The sequence below is a fragment of the Haplochromis burtoni genome, unplaced genomic scaffold, assembly GCF_018398535.1.
Source record: "Haplochromis burtoni strain Fernald_Lab_line unplaced genomic scaffold, NCSU_Asbu1 Contig_210, whole genome shotgun sequence".
Taxonomy (NCBI): domain Eukaryota; kingdom Metazoa; phylum Chordata; class Actinopteri; order Cichliformes; family Cichlidae; genus Haplochromis; species Haplochromis burtoni.
The window spans coordinates 520,314-539,264 of record NW_024582571.1 but is presented as its reverse complement, the minus strand read 5'-3'; the positions used below and the strand labels follow the sequence as shown (position 1 = coordinate 539,264).

The 18,951-nt window shown below is 43.9% G+C and overlaps 1 protein-coding gene across 6 annotated transcripts in view; it reads left to right on the top strand.

Moving 5' to 3' along the window:
* The window catches only part of tdrd12 (tudor domain containing 12), a 31,758-nt gene that overhangs the window by 8,889 nt on the left and 3,918 nt on the right, over positions 1-18,951 (top strand). For 2 of the 6 annotated variants that reach the window (XM_042226386.1, XM_042226385.1), the window contains exons 11-34: positions 92-157; positions 239-290; positions 746-771; positions 864-932; positions 3,422-3,496; positions 4,527-4,587; positions 4,769-4,876; positions 6,982-7,164; positions 7,238-7,391; positions 7,495-7,622; positions 9,028-9,216; positions 13,211-13,339; positions 14,013-14,130; positions 14,243-14,382; positions 14,899-15,116; positions 15,381-15,462; positions 15,634-15,815; positions 15,926-16,133; positions 16,802-16,894; positions 17,070-17,236; positions 17,333-17,575; positions 18,123-18,187; positions 18,609-18,681; positions 18,784-18,897. In XM_042226386.1, the coding sequence (XP_042082320.1) occupies positions 92-157; positions 239-290; positions 746-771; positions 864-932; positions 3,422-3,496; positions 4,527-4,587; positions 4,769-4,876; positions 6,982-7,164; positions 7,238-7,391; positions 7,495-7,622; positions 9,028-9,216; positions 13,211-13,339; positions 14,013-14,130; positions 14,243-14,382; positions 14,899-15,116; positions 15,381-15,462; positions 15,634-15,815; positions 15,926-16,133; positions 16,802-16,894; positions 17,070-17,236; positions 17,333-17,575; positions 18,123-18,187; positions 18,609-18,681; positions 18,784-18,897 (2,943 nt within the window). The remainder of the gene's footprint in view (positions 1-91; positions 158-238; positions 291-745; positions 772-863; positions 933-3,421; positions 3,497-4,526; positions 4,588-4,768; positions 4,877-6,981; positions 7,165-7,237; positions 7,392-7,494; positions 7,623-9,027; positions 9,217-13,210; positions 13,340-14,012; positions 14,131-14,242; positions 14,383-14,898; positions 15,117-15,380; positions 15,463-15,633; positions 15,816-15,925; positions 16,134-16,801; positions 16,895-17,069; positions 17,237-17,332; positions 17,576-18,122; positions 18,188-18,608; positions 18,682-18,783; positions 18,898-18,951) is intronic. The other 4 variants (XM_042226388.1, XM_014338113.2, XM_005936384.2 and 1 more) reach the window with 4 other exon arrangements.

The window sequence follows — 18,951 nt, the reverse complement described above, 5'->3', positions numbered from 1 at the left end:
ACTTTTTGAAGAAAATCTAAGACTTTTAAGTGCGCCTTATGGTCGTGAAAATACGGTAAAAGCAACCAAGTGGCCTCTGTTCACTTTTCAGCAGCTCGTCAGACGACGCAGACTCGTCTCTGGCTGCAGCCCTCACAAAAAACCATCAGCTGTTCAGGTGAGTCGGCCACAGTCTCAGATCGCAGGCACATGATGTTTTATATCATCATGTGTGATGGGCTGTCGCCCCCTCCTCCAGGTTTCTACAGTTTATGAAGCCGGGCAGCAGTTCCGAGCTGGCAGCTCCCCAGGTGAGTGCATTTTCCAACATTGCAGGTGCAGGTTGGACCAACTAGGTTCTAACAGCTGAGCCCGCCGTGTACTCCAGCGGTGTCAGCAGGGGGCGCTCATTAATGTACACATGTCGTGCAGGCATGAATCCTCCTGAAGGTTTGAGTTGATACTTCATGCAGGAGGAAGCATCTCAGTCAGCAGCTGGTTGTTGTAAATGTCCAGTCGGCTTGACATGCTGCAGGTTTGCTGCACTCGTACAGAAAAAAGAGCAGCTTTTAGATAATGCGCCCACTCCTGACTGAGATTTGGATTTCCACCCGCTCATAGTAAGAACATTTGAGCCTGTGTGGTACGGCTGCTATGAGGTCAGACTCAGGACAGACTTGGTGCTGTTAGTGACTAAACTCTGTTCCATCCTGTGATGTTTCTGAAACTAAAATCCAGAATTTTGTTTGGTTTGTTTTCCCTGCAGGAAGCTGAGGTGTTGCCTCTGATGAGGTAAAAGACAAAAATTAGCCCAGATAGTAGTCTTTATCTGAGCTGATTGCTGCATTTGTTGGGTTCTCCTCACTGACTGCAGTCTGTCCCAGCAGTGAGAAACCAGGAGCTGAGAATCTTCAGAGCTGTCAGGCTGAATCTTTGGTGGATGAAGAGGCAAGGTAGAGTACTCTGCATGAGGAAAAACCAAACCAAATGGTCATACTAAGTACTCTTAGGGGTACGTTGGAGTGCAACAACAGGACCTGCATTTTACATATATATTAGGGGTTAGGGCTGGGCCATATTATACCGTTCACGGTAATACCGGTATAATGTTAGGCAACGATAGGAAAATGAAATATCGCGGATAGAATGAGTAAAACGCGCATGCGCAGTGCCTTTGTTTTCATACGCACATGGCCGATTGTTGAGTGAAACAGATGAACCAGAATTGGTTTGTAAAAATGGTGCAACTTCAGTGATGTGGAACTGGTTTGGTGTTTGTCCGTCAGATACACAACAAAGCACATTTTTTTGCAGAACATGCAAGCGGCCGTCGTTATTGTCGTATTTGTCGGACTAAGATGCTCTTAAATCTGGGAGTAATCTGGGTCCTAAACTCTGCATGCTTCAGGTCAAACAACACTGCAGCATCACTTAGAGTTAAAAACTGTCTAAATTCTTTCATCTTTAATAAAACGATCAGCATTGCTGCTTTACCAGGTGTAACTATGAAGTTTAACTTCCAGGCATCCATGAAAACAAAAGTTATTACATTTAACGGAGTTAGAAGTTAGCAGGAAGCTAGCGGAAGTTAGCTCGCTAGTTTGAGTACCTAAGCATGATATAGCATGTTCTGACTGAGAGATTTCTGAAAAAAATCAAACGTACAGCTCTGCTATCACTTCCAACATAAATGAAGACAGGAAACTAAACAGCAGTGACGTTTGTAGGGTTACTGAAGTTGGGCTAGCTGGTATATAATGATGTGCTACGTGATCGCTAGCGACACAGCTATGTTAGCATAACATAAACAGTGAAGCTGGAGGACGAACACTAACACTTTTCCACTTATAAAAGTTAACGTGAAGGTTCCTCATGGTTAGAGACAAATGCAATCGCATGGCAGGATGCTGTAAAAGGACCAATACTTCAGTCAGGAGAACAACTGAGATAATCCATCCACAATACGAGGTTAGTCATTAATATACTGCAACAACATGGGAATAGAGCAGCTGCCAGAGAATTCAACATTAATGAATCAATGGTACAGAAGTGGAGGAAGCAAGAAGAATGAGTTTAATAAAGTTTGATTTATCTGACTGCTTTGTTTCGCTTAATGTGCCTTATAATCCCGTGCACCTTATGGTCCGAAAAATACGTACTGCACACTGCAGTTTAATGTTGCAAAGCACCTCTTTTTAACTTCAGTGGATATTATACATGGTTATGCTCAGGATATGTCAGCCCATTTCTACTGGAAATGCCTTTTGGTTAAACTTTCAGCAAGGAATTTGCATTTGCACTGTTACATTTTTATAAAGCTTTAATGTACATAAAAACCAGCTTCTTGTTTAAGTGAAAATAAATGGAAGGTTGTCTTTTTGCGCTAGTAATGTTGTGGAGTTGTATTTTGTCTCGCATCAATTATATCGTCAGTTATATCGTTATCGCAAATTTTCAAATATATATCGTGATAAATATTTTTGGCCATATCGCCCTGCTCTATTAGGGGTGCAACGATACTCGTATCAATATTGAACCGTTCGATACAGTGCTTTCGGTTCGGTACGCATATGTATGAACAATACAAAATTTTTAATTTATTTTATCAACTTTCCTTCTGACGATGCTGTCTGTGTTGAGCGCTCAGTGAATCTGCGTTCGACTACTGAGCCTAGGCTGCACTGTCGACGTGTTGGCCGTCCAGCCCCACGCACAGGCGATCCGCGGTAGCTCGTTAACGGAGATTTGCCGTGTTGTGGCGTTAACGTCATTTCAGATTAACGCTGACAGCACTAGTGGGAACACAACGAATATGACTGCACATTTACGCCGACATCATCCTAGTGCAAAGACAAAAACAACAAGCATGCTACTAACTTTAGCCGAGTCATTTAGACAGCTGTTAGCACAGATTCTCCTTATGCTGCTGAGAATATAGCCCAGAAGAAGCGGATAGTATAGCTTTTATTTTGGAAAGAGCCATTTCTCTGTAATAAACTCTCTTTTCCAAAGATGAGTGATTCCTCAATCAGATTTTTTTTTATTACTTTTGTTTCAGCAACATTAAATTTAAAAACTGTAGTTTTATAACTTTAATAAATGACAAATTAAAAAGGCATGAACATTTATTTGTATCGAAAAAAAACATCGAACCGTGACACCAAAGTATCGAACCAAACCGTGAATCTTTGCACCCGTAATATATTCTTAGATTCTACCAGAGTTAAAATTAGCATTTCTGTGATGTCGGGCATTTGTGCAGCTCCTTCTCTGTGTAGTTCTTCTTTATCCTTTTATACCTAAACAGAATTCCAGTAGACTGTTCCACATTCCCGGGAAAATCTGATGAGATTAATTAATATTAATAATAATGTGTGCTTTCTCCACATTGAGCATCTTTGTCTTCACTTTAATCGTGTTTCTGATTTTCTCTTTTAATCAGCAGCTCCAGCACATCTGTCGCCTCGGCTCCAGCAGAGGAGACCCAGAGCAGTGAGAAGGACTGGGCCTGTGCACGGTGAGCTGCAGTTTTTCTCTCTCAGGAAGCAACGACACAGGTCAACCTGATAAAAACACGTTACAGGATAGAAGCTCCTGCACACTGTGTTTTAACCATACTGCTCCTGTCTTTGAGCTTTCCTCGATCCCCATAAGACATAAACACTGAGTAAAGACATGAAATGTTTTTCATTTAATTCAATTTTATTTATTTTTTAAAATTGTGTTAACTGCACCTGATGATGAAAATACAATTACTGGCTTGGATCAAAGGTGTGTTAATCATTTCTTTGAGTTTGCTTGTAAAATCCACTCACCGGCCACTGTATTAGACACACCTGTATCTAACTGCTTGTTAACAAATATCAGGCCCCGTGTGATTGGCTGATTAGTGAGCAGCAGTTCTCTGGGGAGAAAATGCCTTGTTTAAGGTCAGAGAAGGGTAGAACGGTTTCGAGTTGATAGGAAGGCCAATAGCAAGTCAACCAAGGTGTGCAGAAGAGCTACACAGCAGAAACGGAGGCTTCTGTTTACACAGACTCACCAGAAGTGGACAATAAAAGATAGAAAAACACCGTACGACCTGATGAATCTTTATATCTGCTGCAATGGTTCAGGGTCAAAGTTTGGCATGAACAACATAACAGCATGGATCCATCCTGCCTGTAACTCCACAGCCGAGTGTTGTTGCTGACAGTGTCCATCCCTTTATGACCACAGCGTAGCATCCTCTCAGCATCATCTCAGCAGCCTCCACATTCACCAAATCTCACTCCAAAAGAGCATCTTTGAGACGTGGTGAAGCACGCAACAGCTGTGTGATGATGTCCTGTTAACATGGACCAAAATCTCTGAGGAGTGTTTGCAGAAGCTTGTTGAATCTGAGCCATGTAAAATGAAATCGGCTCTAAAGACAAAAGCAGCTCCAACCTGCCACTACCAAGGTGTACCTAATGAAGTGGCTGTGTAGTGTAGTACTATGTCAGGCAGTAATTTGTGTCCAGACTGTTCGACTGAAGTAGTTTCTTCATGTTCTGTCTGTGATGCAGCCTGTTGGAGTTGTTGAATCCACAGGCTCTGAACCCCGATCCCGACGCCCAAGACGCTGTGGTACGTTTACGCAGAACCTTCTGATTTAGTTATAGAGTGCAAATAAAATTAAAAAAATAATTATTTTACCTCTTAGAAAATATGAAAATGAAAGCCTGTAGATTTATTGGTTGTTACTCATGCAAACACTGCTCATGATGTTATTTAAAGCCTCCTTTGTCCTTTCACCTGGATGTCTCAGGTTTCTCCCCTCGACCCCTGCCGGAGTGGGATTCTGGTGCACGCTACCTTCCCAGCAGAGCCGTGGATCAGTGTGAATGACCCCGCCATCGTAGACACCCTCTGCTGGGTAAACAAGAATACGCCCTGAGTTTGTCATCAGGATCTTTAACATGCTAGGAAACGAGAGTTTAGTGACCTGAACATTCAGGTGTAATTGCAAATGTTGTGAAAGTGGTTTCGTTATTAACAACACAGCATCAGATTCAATTTCAAATTTGAAATGTTCTCAGAAATGGTTCAGAAATACAAATAAAGTTGTTGTTAATTTACTGATTATTTCCTTCATCTAGAGTATTTAAAAGATGGACACACTGCCGCACTTTTTTTATTGTTTTTTCAATGAAAGCGTTGAGCATGGGGTTGATTTGAAGTTGAATCTGAGGACGAGTGTGTGCTTACACTTGACTCTGATTGACATAAAGGACATTTTAAATTCAGTAAGATTTTAAACTATCATGTGAGACCATAAGCTCACGAGTGCAGGTTTAAGGCACTTGAGCATCAGCTTCCCTTATAGGACACGGGAGTGCTGCTGTCGCCATAATTTTAAAACTCAACGAGGCGCTGTCGCTGTCCATGAGGACCGAGCGATCAGACAGTGAGCGTAGCGATGCTGAGACGCGAGGCATCAGAGCCTGGCCGAAAAAAATCAGCACCTGGATTTAACTAAGCAAACAGGTAAGAGTGATTCGTAGGTTTCAACTGGCAACAGGTTATTTAACCCTGAAGCAGTAAGTAGCTTCTCATTTCTTAACCTACCGTGTTTGAAGACATGGTCCTGGAGAAGAGAAGCTTTTACTCGAATTGGGATCAAATTATTGTCCTTCATCAAGCAAAGAAATAACGTGGGAGAAACTGTACAGAAACTGGGTTTAAAAAACAGTCCAGCATATTAAAACCTGGGAGGACAGAGGTGAACCATCATCTTTGACGAAGAAACGTGGTCATCATCGTGATCTGACATAACAAATGTTGGTGAAATGTGTACAACGCGAAGAGGACTCGGGACTGAGACTAAACTGCTGTGTTATAGTAACAAAAGCACTTGGTGGTTGGATGGTCTCAAGAGTCCAGGTTTAACTGGGGTGGTGCTTCCATCATTCATACACACTGTGGAAGATGGTTCTGGAAGTCCAAAAAATGCATCCAACACCACAGAGGTCAGACCGAAGCCCCAGGAAGACTTCACACAGTTCGACTCTTGAATCATAATTTCAAGTTCTTGGTGAAAAATTACTGCAACTCTGGACGGAAGTAGATGTTTATGTGTATGTCAGCTTACCTAAAGGTTATTAGAGGGACAGGAATCCGCACTCATGCCTTTGGTCTCAACAGACTGAAATCCTTCAGTGTCTAGAGCTGAAGTAGTTAAATTATAGCCATAAAAAAGAGCAGCTAGGAAGTAACTACTCGGCTAATTACTCATCCTCTGCTGAATGCCCAGCAGAGGATGCACTTCCTGAGGCAGCTGAAGAAACTCAACCTGCCAACACGGACGATGATGCAATTCTACACCGCAGTCATCAAATCCATCTTCACCTCCTCCATCACCATGTGGTACGTTGGAGCCACTATCAGGGACAAACAGACTGCAGCGTGTTGTGCGCTCTGCTGAGAAGGTGATTGACTGCAGGACCTGTACACCTCCAGGACACTGCGGCGTGCAGCTCGTATCTCAGCTGACCCTTCTCACCCTGGACACAGTCTGTTTGACCTGCTCCCCTCAGGCAGGAGGCTCCGGTCCATTCGCACCAGAACCTCTCGCCATGAGAACAGTTTCTTCCCCTTTGCTGTTGGACTCATGAACCATATATATATATGCTTAGCACTTTTAATTTTTATCTAAGTGTTGTCTTACAGTATGTTTTCCTAATGTTGTAAACCTGCGCAACATTTGGCAATAAAACCCTTTCTGTATTACTGATCTTATTTGATAACTATCAGTTTCATCTGCGCTGTCATGTGACTGCTCAGTCTTCTCTTGTGTCAGTCCCTCGCCGCTCTTTAACCTCCATCTGAGTTTCAAACAGTCAGTAGAAAAGGTGGACGTAGACACCACGGCTCACGAAGCATCTGTTTTTTGAGTCGTAGTACTGAGACAGCATCTAGTGGGCATTAGAGGAAGTGCGGTTTTTTTGGTGGTTTCCTCTCACAGTGACCGTTTGTCTCCAGGTGCAGCGGAAGCAGTACAGCACCTTGTCTCCAGCTGACTGTTACAGCTGGCCAGCTGTGGCTCGAGGATGCCATACCCTTGTTATCTCCAGCAGCGCAGACCAGCCGCTCAGCTACCTTACCCCACTCCTTACCCACATCATGCTGAACTCCATCTTCACTTCCCACACCTCCAGCTCAGGGGTGAGTGCACACACAGGAGGCAGGAAGCATGGATGAATTCTGCTTTTGTCACTATCAATTCGTATGTTTGTAGCCCATAGCTGTGCTGCTGTGTCCCGGTTGGGAGAAGGTCCAAGCTGTATATGACCTCCTGGGGGTGAGTAAGGTCTCCCAAAAGCTCTACCCCACAACTGTGCTGCTGGGCATCAACAAGGACGAGGCTAAGAGTGTCAAGATCCCCAAAAACTGTGAGTTAAGCATAACGAGCATCATCACAGTCTGCTAGGTGGTCGATAAATGATTGATTTACGTCAGTAACTATTCAGAATCTTCTAATCTGATTAATTCCAGGCCTGCTGTTGGTGACCACTCCTTTCAGTCTGGTCCGTCTGCTGTCCTGCCACTGCTTCCTCTTCCTGCGGCTGTGCCACCTGGTGCTGGACGAAGCTGACCAGCTCTTCAGTCTGGCTCCAGATGAGGTGATGACTTATGATGTACAACTGTAAATGTGCACACATCGCGTCAGTTTTTAGTTCTGTTTTCATTGACGGGCATCAGATAGGATCAATTTAAATAGTAACCTGTAATAAAACTTATTAGAGGGGTTAGAGAGAATTATTTCTAGAAAATGCAAAGCTTACAAACCTGAATCCAAAAGATAAGCAGAGTACAATGTGCAGGGGTACAGAGGACGTGCAGACTGATTGTGGGGGCAGAAGCCTCGGCAGAGAAGTCACTCAGTGTTCCCAGGACATCCTGGAGAGGCTCTGTAGCCCCCTCAGCTGGTTCCTTTCGATGTGGAATCATTGAAGTCCTCATCCTGCCACTCTTAAAAGGACCGCATTTCCACTGCTTGTATCCACCGTCTCCGAGAGCTTGTGACCACAAGCGAGGGTTGGAAAATAACCAATGATTACATCACTAATGATTCTTCTGCTCCACTCTTGCCTCACTCCTGAACAAAACCCCAAGAGACTTAAAGCATATAATTAGTCTGTGACCCGGAGGCCATGGTCCTGCTCCGGCCTCAGACTTTGAGGTGCTAATTCACACGCAGCTGTGAACTGCTCCAGTGTGAGCCTGAGGCTACCTGCTGATGAAGCCAACAGAACCATGCTATCTGTAAAACCCAGAAGTGAGATCCTGAAGCAGAAGCTTTCCACCCCTGGATGTTCTATCCATGACAGCTATGAACAGAATCTCTGTCAAAGATCCAGGTTTGTGTGTCCTTCGAACAGAGTGTTTCAGAATAAGAGTCTTTTATTTTGAAAATAGGCTAGATTCTCCAGGCCCTTCCTGCCCAGCTCACCTGTTCTGTGCAGGTTGATGCAGTTTCTGTAAAATACTACATCTAGTGCTATTTTACGTGACAGTTAGCAGAGAAACTCTTCTGCGATCCATCTGGTGAAATTAATATTGAAACTAGAATGTGCTGCAGTTACATCAAAGTTAGCTGTGTTTGTTTCAAGGAAAAATATGATCTTCTGTTTTATTTGTGAAGTCGTATTTTGTAGTGACGGGAAGTGGTCATTATTGATGGGAATGAGCAGAACGGCCAGGATTAGAAATCAGAGGGACAGCTCAGCTTGAGCTGAGGTTAACAAGAGCAGGTGCAACATGTCTGCACGGCCAGTCACACAGGTGGCAACACAAATGTAGAAAGTACAACACAGCATGACACAAAAGTGGCTTTTGAAACTGGAAACAACAGATTTTCAGGCCTGATATTCTTTAGCTACATTAAACCCAAAAAAAGTATTTTTACCATTGATAATATTTTTAAGAGAGTAAACTGCTATTTTGTAGTTAGACGGTGTTTCTAGTTACAAAGAGTTTGATGGTTGGATTTTACCAAGCCTGAAATATTTTTGTTTCTTCTGTCAGATGACGACCATCTTGCAGCACTTCCAGGTCACCTCTGACAAGGAAAGTGATTCCTGTCCTCCACAGCTGATTGTTGTAGCCAAAAGATGGACAAATCACATGGAGGGTTTGTTATCCACTTACATGCCATGCCCCAGCATCGTCATAAGCGTTCCTGAGGAAGCCGCTCTCTATGGAAACGTTCAGCAGGTCAGTAAAAACTTTCCTGTTCAAATTAGGGTTAAACAGTGGTCTCAGTTACCTTTTTTTAAGTATCTGCATAAAATAAGAGTGAAGGGGAAGGAGCTGGGTGCAGTGTGAAGCTGGGCACACACTGTGTGATTTTTGGCCCAGTTTAAGATGATTTTTCAGTTGTGTTACCGTTTTGGGGATCGGCCCGAGTTTCGCCTTAATCACGTGTTGTGCATCGTGTAGTATAGACGGGGTAATAAGACCAGCTCCTGATAGGCAATAGTAAGGTTACAAGAACATCAAACCTGTTTAAAATCCTGGTCACCCCTCGTGAGGCTATCACACAGTCTGCCCCAGGGCAGCTGTGGCTACAACTGTAGCTGCCTCCACCAGTGTGTGAATGGGTGGATGACTGGGTGTGTAAAGCGCTTTGGGGTTCCTAGGGAGGACTAGTAAAAGCACTAAACAAATACAGGCCAATTACCATTTTTAGCAGCGCCACAAGCCGATTTAGCGCAACCTCTGACACTGTAGATGCGCAAACACAGAAATGTCAGTGAAAAAGACGGAGCGACGCCACAGTGCAGCGTGTGATCTGGACACAAGCGATGGAGCCACAACTTGTAGAACTTTGGCAAGCTCGTCCGAGCCTTTTCGATGTGGCCTGACAAAATTATCATGACCACAATAACCGTGAAAAGAGTTGGATCGTGTGTGGGTGTGTGTTGTATTGTTGATTTTGTGTTGTATATTAGCCATATAATGTAAGCTTTGGTAACACTTTATGTTACCAAGCTAAAATCTGGACACAGTGTGAGCACTCGGGTCACATCGAGCCGTATAGTGCGAGAACATGCATCGTGACCTACGAACTTCTAAGCCCTGCGAGTAGAGCAGGGCGATATGGCCAAAAATATTTATCACGATATATATTTGAAAATTTGCGATAATGATATACAGGGAGGCAGAATTATTAGGCAAGTTGTATTTTTGAGGAATAATTTTATTATTGAACAACAACCATGTTCTCAATGAACCCAAAAAACTCATTAATATCAAAGCTGAATGTTTTTGGAAGTAGTTTTTAGTTTGTTTTTAGTTTGAGCTATTTTAGGGGGATATCTTGTGTGCAGGTGACTATTACTGTGCAGAATTATTAGGCAACTTAACAAAAAACAAATATATACCCATTTCAATTATTTATTTTTACCAGTGAAACCAATATAACATCTCCACATTCACAAATATACATTTCTGACATTCAAAAAAACAAAAACAAATCAGCGACCAATATAGCCACCTTTCTTTGCAAGGACACTCAAAAGCCTGCCATCCATGGATTCTGTCAGTGTTTTGATCTGTTCACCATCAACATTGCGTGCAGCAGCAACCACAGCCTCCCAGACACTGTTCAGAGAGGTGTACTGTTTTCCCTCCTTGTAAATCTCACATTTGATGATGGACCACAGGTTCTCAATGGGGTTCAGATCAGGTGAACAAGGAGGCCATGTCATTAGTTTTTCTTCTTTTATACCCTTTCTTGCCAGCCACGCTGTGGAGTACTTGGACGCGTGTGATGGAGCATTGTCCTGCATGAAAATCATGTTTTTCTTGAAGGATGCAGACTTCTTCCTGTACCACTGCTTGAAGAAGGTGTCTTCCAGAAACTGGCAGTAGGACTGGGAGTTGAGCTTGACTCCATCCTCAACCGAAAAGGCCCCACAAGCTCATCTTTGATGATACCAGCCCAAACCAGTACTCCACCTCCACCTTGCTGGCGTCTGAGTGGGACTGGAGCTCTCTGCCCTTTACCAATCCAGCCACGGGCCCATCCATCTGGCCCATCAAGACTCACTCTCATTTCATCAGTCCATAAAACCTTAGAAAAACCAGTCTTGAGATATTTCTTGGCCCAGTCTTGACGTTTCAGCTTGTGTGTCTTGTTCAGTGGTGGTCGTCTTTCAGCCTTTCTTACCTTGGCCATGTCTCTGAGTATTGCACACCTTGTGCTTTTGGGCACTCCAGTGATGTTGCAGCTCTGAAATATGGCCAAACTGGTGGCAAGTGGCATCTTGGCAGCTGCACGCTTGACTTTTCTCAGTTCATGGGCAGTTATTTTGCGCCTTGGTTTTTCCACACGCTTCTTGCGACCCTGTTGACTATTTTGAATGAAACGCTTGATTGTTCGATGATCACGCTTCAGAAGCTTTGCAATTTTGAGACTGCTGCATCCCTCTGCAAGATATCTCACTATTTTTGACTTTTCTGAGCCTGTCAAGTCCTTCTTTTGACCCATTTTGCCAAAGGAAAGGATGTTGCCTAATAATTATGCACACCTGATATAGGGTGTTGATGTCATTAGACCACACCCCTTCTCATTACAGAGATGCACATCACCTAATATGCTTAATTGGTAGTAGGCTTTCGAGCCTATACAGCTTGGAGTAAGACAACATGCATGAAGAGGATGATGTGGACAAAATACTCATTTGCCTAATAATTCTGCACTCCCTGTAACTGATGACTGAGACAAAATACAACTCCACAACTTTACTAGCGCAAAAAAAACCCATCCAATTTATTTTCACTTAAACAAGCAGCTGTTTTTATGTGCATTAAAGCTATATAAAATTAACAGTGCAAATGCAAATTCCTTGCTGAAAGTTTAACCAAAAGGCATTTCCAGTAGAAATGGGCTGACATATCCTGAGCATAACCATGTATAATATCCACTGAAGTTAAAAAGAGGTGCTTTGCAACATTAAACTGCAGTGTGCAGTACGTATTTTTCGGACCATAAGGTGCACGGGATTATAAGGCACATTAAGCGAAACAAAGCAGTCAGATAAATCAAACTTTATTAAACTCATTCTTCTTGCTTCCTCCACTTCTGTACCATTGATTCATTAATGTTGAATTCTCTGGCAGCTGCTCTATTCCCATGTTGTTGCAGTATATTAATGACTAACCTCGTATTGTGGATGGATTATCTCAGTTGTTCTCCTGACTGAAGTTTGGTCCGTTTACAGCATCCTGCCATGCGATTGCATTTGTCTCTAACCATGAGGAACCTTCACGTTAACTTTTATAAGTGGAAAAGTGTTAGTGTTCGTCCTCCAGCTTCACTGTTTATGTTATGCTAACATAGCTGTGTCGCTAGCGATCACGTAGCACATCATTATATACGCAGCTAGCCCAACTTCAGTAACCCTACAAACGTCACTGCTGTTTAGTTTCCTGTCTTCATTTATGTTGGAAGTGATAGCAGAGCTGTACGTTTGAATTTTTTCAGAAATCTCTCAGTCAGAACATGCTATATCATGCTTAGGTGGAAGCTAGCGAGCTAACTTCCTGCTAACTTCTAACTCCGTTAAATGTAATAAATTCTGTTTTCATGGATGCCTGGATGTTAAACTTCATAGTTACACCTGGTAAAGCAGCAACGCTGATCGTTTTATTGCAGATGGAAGAATTTAGACAGTTTTTAACTCTCAGTGATGTTCGTTTGACTTTGAGACCTGAAGTGGACAGAGTTTAGGACCCAGATTACTCCCAGATTTACGAGCACCTCAGTCCGACAGATACGGCAATAACGGCCGCTTGCATGTTCTACAAAAAAAAGTGCTTTGGTGTGTATCTGACGGACAAACACCAAACCAGTTCCACATCACTGAAGTGGCAGCATTTTTACAAACCAGTTCTGGTTCATCTGTTTCACTCAACAATCCGCCTTTCTCATTCTCCATTACCGCCATGCTTTTTCTGCCATGTGCGTATGAAAACAAAGGCACGTTTTATGCGTTGCGCGTTTTACCCGTATTATATCGCGAGATTTCATTTTCTTATCGTTGTCTAGCATTGTACCGGTATTACCGTGAACAGTATGATTCGGCCCAGCCCTACCTACGATTCAGTCATACAGTTTGATCAGGAGCTGAATAACGCAACTGAAATAATCGCACAGTACATTAAGCGGAAGTCTCTACTGGCTTGTGTTTTGTTCCCCCTGCAGGTCATCCTCATGACTCTGGATATCAGTAAGATCTCAGTCCTGTTGGGAACGCTTGGCTTCAGCCCCGACGTCGGCCAGAAGACGCTGATCGTAGCAAACTCCTTTCAGGAGGTCGAAGATGTGTTCAAGGTGACACACGGGCTGCTTTTTACATCCAAGTATATATTTTGTCATAAAGTCAGGACAGGAAGATATCGACTTCATCCTGTCTCTCAAACACAATGATCTCATATAAATGTATGCAGTGAAACACAGATATCCAGTGCCGTAAAATAACAAGTCAATCCTTACTGCTTCAATAATAATAATGGATTGGATTTATATGGCACTTTTCAAGGCACCCAAAGCACTTTACAATGCCACTATTCATTCACTCTCACATTCACACACTGGTGGAGGCAGCTACAGGTGTAGCCACAGCTGCCCTGGGGCAGACTGACGAGGCCGCCATATCGCGCCATCGGCCCCTCTGGCCAACACCAGTAGTCGGTAGGATAAAGTGTCTTGCCCAAGGACACAACAACCAGGACAGAGAGCCCAGGGATCAAACCGGCGACCGTCCGGTTACAGATGAGCTTCCCAACCCCCTGAACCACGGTCGCCCCGTAGTAATACAGTAATATACTCTACAAACAAAACACTAGACACATAAACCTGCTTCACTCACACACACTGATGTTTTATAATCTTCACCTTTTAAAAACAGCTCCAGTTCTCTGTGGCACTCAACTGTGTGCAATTGATTAAACTAAAAGTAATAATTTTAATTTCAATCTGCCCTCCTGACCTTTTCTTCCGTCAGGCTGTGAGCACCAGGTCAGTTTTCTGCCTCAAGATCCACGAGGGGTTAACTCACGACATGGACTTTGTGCTCGAGCAGTGGAAGAAGGACATCGGCCCCGGCACTCACGTTATTCTCGGTAACTGAAAATAGTTCTCAATTTGTTTTGATGGTGTTAACCTGATTACATGAACCTGAACGTGAGCCGTGCAGTTGTCATTTCTTTTTCTTGTTTGACCTTTGACCTCTAGTAACCACCGACGATTGTCTCAAGGGTCTGAATATCAGAGATGCGACCTGCGTCGTCCATTACAGTTTCCCCTCCTCTCCTAAGCTCTTTGGCAGCCGACTCTTCTGCATGGCTGAAAACTTCAGGAACTCCTCAAAACAAGTAAGAACGAGTGGCGGATGCACTTTATTAGGAACACCTGTACACCTGCTTATTCAGGTAACACAGGGTCCTGCAGCTACAGAACAAGTGTATGCTCACACAAACATCCAAACAGAAAAACTGTGGTTGTCTATATTTCTTCTGCCGGTGTGATCTGATCTGACGCAGAATTAAAAGTTTAGTGATCATCTCGTCTCTGCAAAACCTCAAGAACCTCAAGAGGAGCTTGACAATGAGCCCAGCCGTCAGCAAGGCCTCCAAAATACTCATATTCCAAAGTGATCAGACTGTAAATGAAATAAGCTGGTGCAGCAGAGTTCAGGAGATTAAGACCCTGAACACCACCCTACCATTCTCTGGGGCTGACAGTGGAGCTGTGTGGAAAATATGGCTTTCAGAGCAAAGGGAGGCCATATGTATTTTGTTCTTAATAAAGTGCTCAGTATTAAGAAACATAAGCAGATGTTAACCGTCAATGTTTGAGGTCCTGGATAACTTTTTAATTTTTCTCCTCAGGATCAAACGAGGAGCAGCTCAGCCGTCACCAGGTCGGTGCTGCTGATCTCAGAAAGGAACGCCCGCCACGTCATTGGGATTCTGCGCTACCTGGAAAGGGCAAATGCCCTGCTGCCCCCCGAGCTGCTGACCTTCGCACAGGGGGTGCAAATGGCACGCGAGGACCAGAAAACAGACCACCCCCTCTGCAGCTACCTGAAGAGTTTGGGCGTGTGCAGGTCTTCAGATTATACACGACTCTGTGGTTTCCGTCTTGTTCACTGGTCTGGGCCTTATTCTTTGGTCTGCAGATAAGTTTGTCTGTCACATGGATGTCTTACTGGCAGCCATCTTTCTCATGCTGGGTTCTTTTGCCAATCAGATTTTTACCTACCCTTTTTTTTAATTAGCCATATTGTTGCTTGCGTTGTCTATAACATCATGAGTTTCAGACAGTAAAGAGAAAATGACTTGTATGTTATTCTGTGTGCTTTGCCCTGCAGAAACAATGGCATTTGTCCTGAACGCCACCGCGTCGTCTCACAGCTGGATCAGTCCAAACTGCCGGCATCTGGAGTCATAGAAGTGAGGATGATGCTTCTGTTCTCGGAGTGATGTTGTAAATCATGGTGCAGCTGTCAGGATATTACATTGGCTCAGTAGTGGAGTTCTTGGATGAAACCCTGATATTTGTTTAACGATCACTGATTGTACTTAAAACAACACAAACAGTGGATGTGACTCTGTGTATCCGAGGTTGTACCGCTCTACATAAAGACAGCGTCAGTCTTCTACGGCCGTATCGTCGAGGAGGAGGACGGGGGCTTTGAGAAAATGGCCTCTGAGATGGCTTCGTACTACGCAGAGAAGAAGCTTGGAGCCAAGAAGCTGCTGGAAGGAGGACTGTACGCTGTGCAGGAGGACGATGTCTTCCACAGGTCTGACAAATCAAATCTAAACACCACCGTTGGGTGGCGATGATTTCAGCCTCACACTCTGGGACTGCGAGTTCATCACTGTAAGTCGACTCCTGTCTGTTTTCTATCAGGGTGAAGCTCCTCTCTGTGCCCGACAGAGGCGGCCGGCTGTTTTTCAGCGTAGTTGCTTGCTTCATTGACATGGGAAAGGAGGAGGAGGTGAAATCCTATCAGATCCTCGAGCTGCCGGAGCAGTTTCACTCTCTGCCTGGACAGGCCGTAGAGATCGTTGTCTGCCGAGTCAAACCAATTGATTCTGAGACCAGCTGGCACCCCAAGGTTTCCCTTTCTCACTTTGAAGTCATGTACACTCACAACTACAGCCGCATTGTTATCTAACACAACCATTCATTAAGTTAGGATTAAAAAGGATTACATCAGAGACAAAGTACGGGGCTGAGCAAGCTATCGAAAAGTGTCAACTATAATTAAGCTCCGATTTAAATTCCAATTAATTCCTCTGCTGCTTCCACCACTTCTCTCGCTCTCCTCTCTGATTTATTCTTAGAGCTGATTGGTTGCAGAGTAGGCAGTCATTCATCAGCACTGGCGTTATCTTTCTGCTGCTGTTGCATTTCTGTTCATTATAAGTTGATCTGGGAGCTACTGGCAGCCGTGAATCTTGCTTTGGGCACAAGAGGTTCATATCCTGGATGAGCCCCCAAACGTTTTACAGTCTATGTGCATGATTTAAGATGCCACCATGCTGTTTAAGGTCAACCAGATCGTTTTTTACAAAGAACAAACAGAAATAAGGGAGATGGCAGCCTTGACCAAAACAAACAGCTAAACTGCTAAATGTTCCTGAGATCTGGAGGCAATAATTCATGCATTCTCTGACTTTACTTCTGGTAGATAGATATTCTTCACCAGAGGTTCTCTTTCCATCTTAAGAACGGGACAAGGGAAAAAGAGTGTTTAATTTTCTATTTGTTTTGCGCCTGCAGGTTACCAGAGCCATCAGCCAGAAGATCCGCGGACTTCAGCATCGAGCTAGAGTAGTTCTCAGCCTGGGAAACACAGTTTTTGTTGATCCAATGGTGATGTTTTACATTTTAAAACATCTCTCCATACAGCCATCTGTACAAAGCTGTTAATATTTACGGTTTACAAAGCTTAAAAAGTCTCAGTTTTTAAGTGTGTCCTACCTGAGCTGGACTGGTTTTCAGCACTGCCAGCTGTGTCGGGATTCCCTTTTTGTTTTCTTCCTTGAAGGTTCGGGTCACCCAGATTCCAGGAATGAAAACTGTCATCAATGAATACAACGTCCAGGCGGAGATCCTGAAGACCGGGATGGGAATCAGGAACCCGGAGCATGTGGACCTGCTGAGGGCGCTGTGTGAGGAGAACAGCAGCAGCAAGGATGAAGGTCACATGTCCAGGTGAAGGGACAACCAACCAAAGTATTCACTCGAGGTCTGATCAGCCAATTTTCTTAAAAGAAGACTAAAGTAGCAGGTGTTTGTGGATTTTTTCAGGCTTGGAGATAATATTACATCTCTGAAGGATGTCAGGATTACAGCTGAGGAAGAAGTTCTGGCCAACAACCTCAAGGCTCCAGACCTTTCTCCACTAGAGCCAATGAGGTCAGGAAACCAGTCCCTGGTCCCAGCACCTACAGACCACCTGGTCCCAGTGTGTGATCAGAACTCCCAGTCAGAGAGTGAGGGTGGTTTTGGACAAAGAAGCACTGATAAGAAGCCAGCTGAGCAGATGGAGAGGTTTGTATTCTTATGATTCAAAGGACGAAAAAACACATTTTCGACCAAGCATCTGTCAGAAGGTTTCAGACGACACAGCACAGGAAATGTCGTTCTCGTATATACACAACCAAAAAAGACATTTCTGTAGAGCTGCAGCGGTGTTTTTAACACTAAGTTGTGGAAACAGCGGTAGGTGCTGGACTGAATGTGAAACACTTGAAATAAAGACCTAATGAACGCAGGTAGTTTATTTGCAGTAGGATATGCTTGTTGTCTCGGTTAAAAAACATCTGGATAAGTAAGAAAAGAACATGCAATCCAAGCTCTGTGCAAAGAAAGCTGTCATCAGGCTCTGTTTTACACAAAGCGCCTGAGAGCAGCTTACATGTGTAGATGAAAACGCATTAAACTCTCACAAAGCAACAGAAATAGTCTCAGAGCACAAACCTCACTGTAAATTCCATCCATGGACGAGGTCTTCCACTTTTCTTTATTGCTCGATGCTTTCCTTATTATCCTTCAGATGTTGTGTCTGACTTGATCTTTATCATTCTCCTACACGCAGCACCAGAGCTGGAGACGTTTTCCCATCAACCAGCTACACTGCTGCTCTGAACCTGCATGAAGAAGGTAAAAAGCTTATTCAGTCCAAACTTCAGTAACAACAAAGACATCAGAGCTTTTCCAGGTTTTAGATGGGCGTGGCTGTTACCTTTGCCCATAAGAGACGTGAAAATAATACATGAAATCCATCCTAAATTTTAAATACAGGTCTGTTAGTACAGTAACCTCACAGCAGCCATATTATTGGTCAGATAATTGCATCACAAAACTCCAACAGCACAAACACGGTCCAGAGGTCCAGTTCAGGTGAAGCCGGGCAGCAAGCTAGCAGCTAGAGCTGCTCATGTTGCCATCCACCTGTCACTCAGAGGCCACGCCCCATAAAAAATTACGTAAATGCAAAAACTTTTTTCTTTTTAAATAATCTTTTGGCTACTCAGCGTGTAGTTAAGTGTGTGTGTGTGTGTGTGTGGGCACGTGTATACAGGTGTGCAGGAAGGTGCTGGTCAAAGCAGTAGGCAGCAGGTCATCAGCACAGGCTCTGATGATGCATCACGAAGGTAAAAGCTGGAAGAACTCCCCACAGCAGCATCAGTACCTAAAGGTGTTGAGTGTCCAGAGCTTTGATTTTCGTCCTAACGTGCATCTCCTGGTTGTTTCAGTTTCCACCCTCTGATCCGCTGGTTCCAGACGCCCGACTCTGCGATTGTCACCGTGAAGCTGGCAAACCCGGAGAAGCAGCGCTGCGACTTCTGCTCGGACCGAGTCATTTATAGGTCTGTGAGATTCAGACCTTCAATGAGCGCTTGCCTATTTGGCATCACATCCAA